The following is a 10106-nucleotide window of genomic DNA, read 5'->3' as shown; positions in this document are numbered from 1 at the left end:
GCCCTGGCTGGCCCTTTAAGGGCATGAGGACGGAACAGCTGAGAGACCACACCCCTCAGGGGCCAGGGATAAAGAAAAGGGACAGCGAAGGAACCTGTGGGCAGGATGCTGAGGGTAGAGGTTCCTCCCCACAGGCACTGAGCAGAGGGTTCCTTCCTCCCTGAAGCTGCCCCCGAGCTTCCATCCAGACAGGACCTCCGACCACTACTAGGGGCCCGATCTCAGGAGGTTAGTCCCAGACAAGGGTTCCAGAGACTTAAGTCCACTTTCCCAGAATGGACATGATGCTTCTGGTGACTCAGGGACCTAGAACGTCCAGGACAGAGCCTTGCTGAGGACGGAAGGGAGCAACGTGCCCTGGCGGTCTTCATGCAGCCCGGGCCTCTGGCAGTGACCAGCCAGCACCCAGGCACCTCCTTGCTGGGTCTCCAAGCCCTGATGGTCACAGAAAAGGCCACAGGCCAGGGCTGGGATGGGCCCAGGGCTCTGCATGTTACCTGGGAGGGCTGAGGGGTGGCATCCCCTGTAGCAGCTCAAGGCACAGTAGTCACTGCTGTTACTGTTGCCCTCTGAGTCTGGGGGAGCTGGCCTGGTGGGGGATGTGGGGGTCCAGTCATCCTGTGGCAGATAGGCAAGCAGCTGAGCCCTCCACTCCGTACACCCTGCTGGCAGCACATTCTCTGAGCTCAGGTTCCCCAGGAGGCTGGTCCCAGTGCCCTCCTGCTCCTCCTCCAGGACCACAGATTTCCAAGGACCCGATGGGCCACAGGTGAGCAGTGCAGTGGCCTCCTGGACGCAGGTCTCCGAGGCTCCTCGTGGGGTGCCAGCAGCACAGTCCCAGCTCAGCAGCATACCAGCCCTGTGGGCCCCCATCCAAGTCTGGAACAGAGTGTGGGAGGAGGGAAGGGCTCAGGCAGCATGTTCAGAACTCATCCTGGGAGCAGCTGCCTCCTTTCTGGCAAGCCCAGCCTCCCTGCTCCTCCAGGAAGCTCTTCTGAGGTCCACACCCAGAGGCCAAGGAGCGCCTGTGTCTTGGACATTCTGTCTTTCCTCCATGTGCCAGCCCAGCCTCATCATGGGACCCTGAGTCCCTTCAGGCTCCTCACCGCTCCGCCAGCACAGGGCCTGGTGCTCACAGCACCCCGAACCAAGGTACAGATGGTGACATCTGCCCAGGACAGAGCCAACTCCTGATGGCATGAGTCTCAAGTCCTTTCAGCAGCTACAGAGACTGGGCATTCCCACCACACACACACACACACACACAGACACACACACACAGACACACACACACAGACACACAGACACACACAGACACACACACACAGACACACACACACAGACGCACACACAGACACAGACACAGACACACAGACACAGACACACAGACAGACACACACACACAGACACACACACACACACACACACACATGAGTTGCTGTCAGGACTGGTGACTTTCAAATCACTGGACTAAGGCTGGCAGACCTGGATCTTTCTGTGGGTCACAGGAGGCCCCCGCCTCCAAAAGGAAGCTGTTCCCTTGGTGGGACCAGGAGCCTGCATCCCATGCACCACACACACCACACCCTCCATCACTGCACTGCTCCCTGGAGACCAACCTACAGCACCAGGTCCCCAGCAGAGGGTCTAAATAACCCCTGGCAGGTGCCCTTGTTCTCCAGGGAAGGGCTGGTGCCTGCAACAGGATGACAGTCCAGGGACAATCACAATCTGTGCCCTGCTCAGCCTTGTCCTCGGCTGCCCAGGCTCTTAACAGTCACACCTATCACCCTGGGGAGAGAGGGGGACTCTGCCAAGAGTTATGTGCCCAGTTTATGGTTCAAATTGAATATTTGGACAAAAATCTTGAAAACTAGGCTCCTCATTGAGAGAGAAAAGAATTTTTCTGCATAGTAAGCTGGAGCTGTGGTGTGGAGGGGACATCCTTGCCGCACAGGGCCCAGGGATACCCTAGGGCACAGGGAGGGAAGATCCTGGAGAAGAGGAGTCAGTTTGGCCCAGAACCCAGGGAGGGGCCCTCACTGCTTCTTGTCTTTTGTCCAAAGTGAGGAGTCTGAGGGGAAAAACCAGAGACCACTCTCACTGGAGCCCTCCCTCTCCCGCTCCTCCCACCCAGGGGCATGAACCGCCAGCCCAGAAGGGAGGGGAGGGCCTGATGCAACCCCCAAGTTGCTCACTGGTTCCTGGGCTGTGGGAGCCCAACAAGGCCACAGAGGGGGAAGTGCAGAGCCCACTCCTCAGCTGTGGTGCCAGCATGAAATCTGCGGGGACCAGGGGACAAGGCAGAGCAGGAGCCCAGAGGCAGTGAGAGCCCCGCGGGCAGTGCACACACCACAGCCCCTTCCCCATGGCCACAGGACAGACATGTTCGCAGAAGGAGGAGGTGAGGCACATGGTGGGTGCAGACAGCTGAAAACCAGAGGAGACAGAGATAAGTCATGAGAAATTTACATTTTTCCATCAACCGTGGAACTGGAGACATGAGAACAAAAAGACATGAGAATAAAGCTAGATTTTCCCCATTTGAGACACAGCGTATAGATTGAAATACACTGAATACACAAAAAAGGCTCCAAGCACTGACAAGGCTCCCATACCGGCCGCCAACCCTCATGAAAGCCAACATCGTGGGCAGGCCAGAGCTCTGGGCAACACCTGCCCCCGATGCCCTGCCGTGGTCTCTGCACACACCTGGAAGTTCCCATTGTGCACACTGTAGAGGGGCCGGAAGAACGCCGCTGGAGAGGGCACGTTCTGGTAGAAGGTTCTCTTCACCCTGAGACCAGGAGAGGCCAGTCAGAGGCCTGTGGGGACCCAGGTGGCCTGAGGTCACTGCAGAGGCTGAGCTTCCTTCCATCAGCAGGAGGCCCACCCACCTCGTCCCTGCCACTGCCTCTCTCCCGTCTCATCACATTCCAACCCACTCTCAGGGCAGGACCCAACTGGGCCTCCTTGCCTAACAGCCTCACAGAACTGATTTCTACTGAGGCAGGTGTCCTTTGCAGCGTGAGCGCCAATGGTGGGTTCAGAATGGGGAGTTACCAGCCGGGTCCTCAGCCCGCAGAGGGAGCCAGCACCTCCAGGAACCTCGTCTTTGACATCAGCAGGTCTGTGGCTCCCAACCTACCCAGTGTCTCCTGGAGCACCAGACTTTTTGCCAAAGATCCACTGACCCTCCCACAAGTATGTCACCTGGGGCTCCAACCCAACAGGTGCAAATAGACCTCCCCAACCTCCCCGCAAGGGTGTCCCCCATTTCCCCACCTCAGGGGTCACCACTCGTATCTCATCCAGTCACATGTCCCCTCTATTTCTCCCGCTAAGACCCTGCAATTCCCTCCACTTTGCTCTATCTCCACTTCTTTCACTGGCTCCTGCCAAATCATCTCCCTGTGGGCACCCTGCTGGCCCCCATTCGTCCCCAGCAGGTCCCCCCTGTCCCCTTGTCCCAGCAATCCATTCCTCAAAACATAAACTAGGTCGTATCACACAGTTTCACACTTTCCTTTGCTCCAAGGAGAAGTCAAGCACCCTCCCACTTAGCCCCACCGAGCACCCCTCTCCCCACATCCTCTTCCTCACATCCGCTGCCTGACATGGCCCCTGCACCCCCTCTTGTAACCTGATATGTGGTACACGAGGCATGACGGTTTATTGAAGGAGGGCCTTCGTCCATCTTGTTCTCTAAGGCATTTGCCAGGGTGAGAACAGGGTCCTGTGCACACCAGATGCCTCAACTGTACTTTCATAGAACGTGTGAACAAAGGAACAAACCAAGTTCCTCCAGAGGCAGAAAACTAGGACCTCCGGCTCTTGATCTCAGTGACTCTGGGTCTGGTCGGGACCCAACTGCGCTTGTCTTCGGCCTCTGCCACAGATCCCCCTTACCTTCTCTCCCTGGCAACTTGAGAACCTCTTCTGGCCCAGAGTGGAGACTTGAAAAGCCCACTCCTTCCAGGACCAGACAGTGGAGAGAGGAGGGGAGGAACCAGACAAGGGTGGCCCTTGATGGCCTACCCACCACACACTCACACATGCACACAGTGACACATCTGCACACATACACTAGCATGTACACTCTTACCCACTCACACATGTACACACACACACTCATCAGCTACCGACCTGGGTGATGGCTTGAACAGGAGGTAGGTCAGGCCAGTCAGCAGAAGAAAGACAGACACAGCAACAAAGGTGCTGCCTGGCCACCCCCAGGGTGGGATCAGAGAGCCTGTGGGCAGGAAGGGCCCAGGGGCTATGAGCAGCCTCAGTGCACATGTGTGCACACATAAACACATACACGCACACTCACCACACTTATGTGCACACACACACAGAGACACAGGCACACTCACCCTACTCCCATACACACACATGAAGAACACACATGTTCATGTCAGCATGTGTGTTCACACACACACCTGGCTCCAGTTCCTCCCCTCCTCATCACTCCAAGTTGACATCTCCTTATTTAGAGTGGGGAGTCTGTCCTGGACTGCTGCTCCCAGGAGAGAGGACCCCAGGGGAAGCCAGTCAAAGTGTTACCTCCCAGGCCTCTTCCTGCCTCTTGAATCCCAGCTCATAGCTGAGAAGTGTGGTCGTCAGCTGCAAGGCAGGACTGATGCTCCAGGTCAAGATGCAGTGGCCAGAGCTGACATTGCTCTGCAAATCAGAGAGTGGGTCCAGCTTCACTGGAACAGAGTGAAGCTACGTAAGGCTGAAGCCCCATGGGTCTGGTGTGTCAGTCAGCACACCCAAGACTGGGGATCTGAAAGATTTCCAAGGGGCATGGTCAAGGCCCTCTCAGACCAGGCACCTCAATGGGAGACTGGAACAGAAAAGCCCCAGGCGGGACAGGACAGCCATGACTTCCTCTGGCCTCTGCAGCTACAGTACGTGGTTTCTAAATATTGCTTTCCCTTTCCTTCACTCCTGCTATGACTGGAGTGCACTTCACATGACTCAAATGCCAGCCCCTGCCCCAACCAGCAGCCCTGCATCTCTATTTTCTGCCAAAACCCTGCCCCTGCAGTAACCACGTGGACCCGCCCCTCCCAGGGTCCAAGCCTGCCCCCAGCCCTGGATCTCACTTGGCAGGGACTGAGAACACTCACTGGGCCACAGGGGTCACAGGTTGCAGGGCCCTGATCCCAGCCCCCAAGCAGCCAGGATGTTCTTGGCAAGGGGCCCTGCCCCAGGTCTATAGCTGATACTCACCGTGTCTCCAGGGCAGGTACTGCAGCTCCACCAGGCTGACCTGCTCCCTCCCAGACACGCAGTGGTGGAAAGTGATGATGAAATTGTTGGATGGCAGGAGCACAGCCTCGGGTGGCAGCACTACAGTGCACTCACTGACCCACGATATGCACTTACGTGTGCCATCAGGAGCCCTATTGCTAGAAACAGCAAGTGTCAGCACCACGGGGCTGCTACACTGTCCTGGTGTAGCTGCTGCCATCCTGGGGACCTCACCCTCATCCCTGTCCAGGTGGGCATGGCCCTCCACCCTCACCTGGTGAAGAGGAGCCCGGGGCTGGAGCCCTGGCCCAGCTCTGGGACAGACCAGCGGCAATCGATCCTGAGAAGGTTGTTGGTGAGGCAGGTGAAGTTTCCAGTCCTTGGTCCTGGAGACAGTGACGGTTGGGAGCCCACAATGAGTGATTCAGGGCAGAGCTGAGTTGGAGGGTTGTGGGGGGATCTGACACCCTAGCAGGGCAGTCAGCAGTGAATCATCCCAGAATCTGTCCAGGGAACCACTGGGAGGCCTGGGAAGTGGTGGGCTCTGACCCATGGTACACAGGCAAGTCAGACCCAGAGAGGCATCAAGAGGGTGAAGGAAGGGAGACCAGGGTCAGTCCAGGGACTGGAGGTACGGAGGTAAAGGTAGGGAGAATAGAGACGGAGGTCCAGGCTGACCCCTAGAGGACATGCCCCAGCACAGTTTGGGCCAAACCTTTCCCGAGGGTCTCGACGTCGGACAACCCAGTCCCCCAAACACGCCCTAGTTATCCACTCACCTCATGCAGACACTACTGCCCAACCCTCACCTCATCCAACCCCTGAGACAGAGACTCCCGAGCGGACACAGGTGCAGACGCAGGTGCAGGCCAGGAGCCAGGTGCCATGTGTCGCCTCAGGGCCTCCCTCTCCAAGGTCCAGCCTGCAAGGGGCTGGGCTGAGGGCCTGTGCGAGCCAGCCCTCTCTGGAGGGGTGCTCCCCATGAATTTCTCCCCAGCAGGTTGCTTAGTGGGTCTCCATCTGCACTCACATGGTGTCCTGTGAAAGACGCTGAGCACCACTGCCCAGGCTTTACCGATAAGGAACTGAATCTCAGAAAGGCCACTTGACCCAGCCAAAGACTCATGGCTGCAGGGTCTAAGATGCACCCTCAAACTTAGGTCCTGGACTCTGACTCAGCTTGGTCTCCACGTCTGCCAAGAAGGCTCCTCTCTAGGATGGGCATCCTCTGCCAGCCCATCCCCTGTCCCTGGGCCCAGGCCCCATCCTGCAGGACAGTCAGGATTGGGGGCACCAGTCACTACCAACAGCCACCACAGGTGCATTTTCTACTGTAATTCTCACAGCAGCTCCATGAGGGAGAAGCGCTGTCCCTGTTCACAGGCAAGGAGCTGAGTCCCAAGGAGGGAAGGAGGGGAAATGACTTGCCCAGGGTCACACAAAAAACTTCTATGCATGCTTTTTTTTTTTTTTTTTAAGACGGAGTCTCCCTCTGTCGCCCAGGCTGGAGTGCAGTAGTGTGATATTGGCTCACTGCAACCTCCGACTCCTGGGTTCAAGTGATTCTCCCGCCTCAACCTCCCGAGTAGCTGGTATTACAGGCTCCCGCTGCCATAACAAGCTAATTTTTTTGTATTTTTAATAGAGACAGGGTTTCACTCTGTTGGCCAGGCTGGTCTCGAACTCCTGACCTCAAGCGATCCACCCGCCTTGGCCTCCCAAAGTGCTGGGATGACAGGCATGAGCCACTGCTCCCAGCCTCTACGCATTCTCTCTCCCTTTTGTCTTCTTCAATGGAGACCCATCCCAGGGTTCTGCGCCAGGAAGGTGGAGGAGAGTGGCAGCGGGGTATCCATGCAACAGATGGCACTGCCTGAACTCTGTTGCACTCCTGTTCCAAGGTGCCTCCGAAGGAGAGCACCACCAGAAGCGCAAAGCCCTCCATGCTGGAGTGTGAGGCCTGAGTCCCAGGACCCTGGAGGAGCCAGAGGTTGGCTGGAGATGAGGGGCTGCATGTCAGGAAGCTCTTGGGGGTGGGAAAGCTGCTGATGCCCTATCACCCCATTTGCAGTTCCAATGGTACACCCATAGCCCATAGGCAGGAAGCAGGGCCAACCTGATTACACAAGACTGATTAGTTTTAAAGAGGAGAAAAAAAACAGACATGCACACAGACTACAGCACGCACACCCTTAAGGAATCCACACACCCTCAATGGGCAGCAGCCAGTACTCTAACCCCACTCCACCCCACTCCCGGCAGCCTGTCCAGGTGCCCACAGGACAGTCCCCTGTTAAGACTGATGATCAGGAATCCTCACTCTTCCCTAGAATGGAGCGTGCAGCCTGGCCCCAATAGCCACAGCATGAAACACTGTGGCAAGTTCTCTGCAGCAGTGTCTGTCCCTTCTTGCAGCAGTTAATGGAAAGGTGGGAATGGAGAGGACAGTCAGCCTGCTCTTGGAATTTGTGAGAGCAGGGTTGGAGTGACCACCAGGACCTGGGGGAAGCACAGGCACAACAGTCACAGTTGAGAGCTGACCCAGGTGCCAGGATGGATGACCGCTGCCCTAGCAGTGGAGAAACACCCACATCTGCGTAGAATCAGGCCAGGCCAGCCACAGGCTAACCCAGGAGCAGATGGCTTGAAAGCAGGGAGTGGGGTGGCTCCAAGCTCAGCAGGCCTCATTTCTAGACAGGGAGAGGGGATGGTAGGGCAGGACCCACATGTGACACCTGAGAGCTATAAGGGAGGAGGCCAGGACACCCCCTGGAGGAGCACTGGAGGGTTGGATACTGCAACAAGGCAGTATGGCCATCTGAGGGGAAGGTCTTTGCTTTTCCTCTGCACTGAAAACTTACATCTGTACTTGGTAAGCTGAGCAGGGCAGTGTTACCACCCTCCTACAGGTGAGGAAACCGAGGCTCAGACACCTGGGACCTGCCCAATACCTGGCTCCTGACACCTCTGTTCTTGGCACATTCCCACCAGCTTCTACACAAGCCTGGGAACTTCCTGAGGTCAGTGCCTGCGAGTCACCCCTCAGCGCATGCCCCAGCAGAAGACACCTCAATATTTTATAAATGGGGTGGAGATGCAGGCAGAGCTGCCTTCCCCCATCCTCGACCACAGGGCCAGGCAGTCAGGGCAGGTGCACACACCCCTACCTGCAGGCTCCCTGCTCATGGATGTCACTAGGAGGCAGAGGTTGCAATGAGCCACGATGGTGAGATGATGCCACTGCACTCAAGCCTGGGTGACGAGCAGGACCCCTGTCTCAAAAAAAAAAAAAAAAAAAAAAGCCAACAGGTCTGGGCTAACCTTTAGTTTCTTCTTCCATGAAGTGAGGGAATTGGACGAGACATCTTTTACAGGCATCTCTAAAAGATGACAATGCTGGGATAACTGGGAAAGACCTACACTCTAGCGATCCGCCTGCTTGTTTGTTAAGTGATCTCCGATGACCTGTAACTCCTGATTAGAGTTGGATGTCATCATTAGTATGCCCTTACCCAAACTGTTATTAGTTTTGGATTTAGGAACTCTGGGAAATTCTGCTAACTACATTTCTCTGGCTTTCTCACATGGATCTAATCCAAAACTATTTCATAATTCTAAAGAAAATGAAATGGTCTTTTGAGCAAGGAGACTAAAAATATCAAAGCAAACACATCCATCTTCCATTGCATATTGGTAAATGTATTACTCACTTCATTGAACCCCATCTAATCTTCCCAGCATAGAAGAAATTACCTCAGTGTATAAATAGTATTTCATCTTTATATTCATGATCTGTCATGCATGTTTAGATTGTGACAGCTTAATATGTAGTATTGCTATGTGCATAAGAATAATGTTATACAAAAATCCTAAATTTTATATGAACACCTTTTGAGTAATGCACAAACTTAGCACTGCTAATGCAATGTACCATGCTAAATGTTTTGTAACTGTAAGTTATACTAGTAAATTACAGTTTACCAATGTACTGATACACTATGGAGACTTTAATTTCCATATTTCATAATGTTTTCACTTAAATTTTTTATTATAGTGTGAACAAAGTTTTGGATTTGAGACAATCTTGTCAATTCTTATTAGTCGGTTCTTAGGACAGAAATAAATGTAGAATATTGGAGAAGATATTTATACAATGAATGGATCCAGAGTCTGTTATATATCCAAATTATGTGACCCTATAGAAGGGCAAAGTGAGACTCTGCAAGATCTAAATGTTTGCTCAGCCTTCCTCCTTGCACAAATCAAGGGGAAGCGCTTAGCAGCCAAACTATTTAAACATTTTTTAATTTTAAAAATAATTCATCACACACCAAAATGCCCCACATTTTACCTTAAGTCTCTAAATTGTTTCTAAGCTGTCTCAAATTCAAATTTCTATGCCATCTGCAGAAACCTGGTCTCTAGCATCAGACTTTTTTTAGCAGGTAAAAGTTGCTATTCTGGAACAAAGCAACAGTAAAAGGAATCAAGATGAGACAATGTGGATCACTGGGCTAGGACAGCACCCCTACTCAACCAGATGCACCTGCTTGTTCATATAGATTTCATCTAGAAAGATGCATTTCTTCATACAGTTTCAAATAACTTCTTCAGAGGCATGAGTCAGAGTTTCATTAACCACATTCAAGAGTGTTTTTCTTTATCAAAACACAAGGGCATATATGTAGATACCTGATGGTCTTTTGCAGATGAATTTGCAAAAGAAAGCTTCACACTGAAAATATCATACATTAAATGTGTAATAAAACAGTGCTTGTTAAAATAGAAAGACTGACAGGTCATTATACCTAAAGTAGATTCGACCTTTATTCTCTGAAGCATCAGAT

The 10106-nt window shown here is 53.6% G+C and overlaps 1 protein-coding gene across 1 annotated transcript; it reads right to left on the bottom strand.

Annotated features, from left to right (window-relative positions):
- Positions 1-306: 306 nt before the first annotated feature.
- LOC104669797 (interleukin-9 receptor-like) lies at positions 307-6242 on the bottom strand. Its single transcript, XM_030926338.1, is given in 8 exon segments — positions 307-879; positions 2713-2797; positions 4147-4328; positions 4567-4712; positions 5239-5417; positions 5534-5645; positions 6069-6146; positions 6149-6242. Coding segments are annotated over 8 exon segments (1449 nt in total).
- Positions 6243-10106: the final 3864 nt, after the last annotated feature.

The sequence above is a fragment of the Rhinopithecus roxellana genome, chromosome 22 (assembly GCF_007565055.1).
Source record: "Rhinopithecus roxellana isolate Shanxi Qingling chromosome 22, ASM756505v1, whole genome shotgun sequence".
Lineage (NCBI taxonomy): Eukaryota > Metazoa > Chordata > Mammalia > Primates > Cercopithecidae > Rhinopithecus > Rhinopithecus roxellana.
The sequence above is the reverse complement of the archived record's forward strand: the minus strand, read 5'-3'. Positions and strand labels throughout refer to the sequence as shown.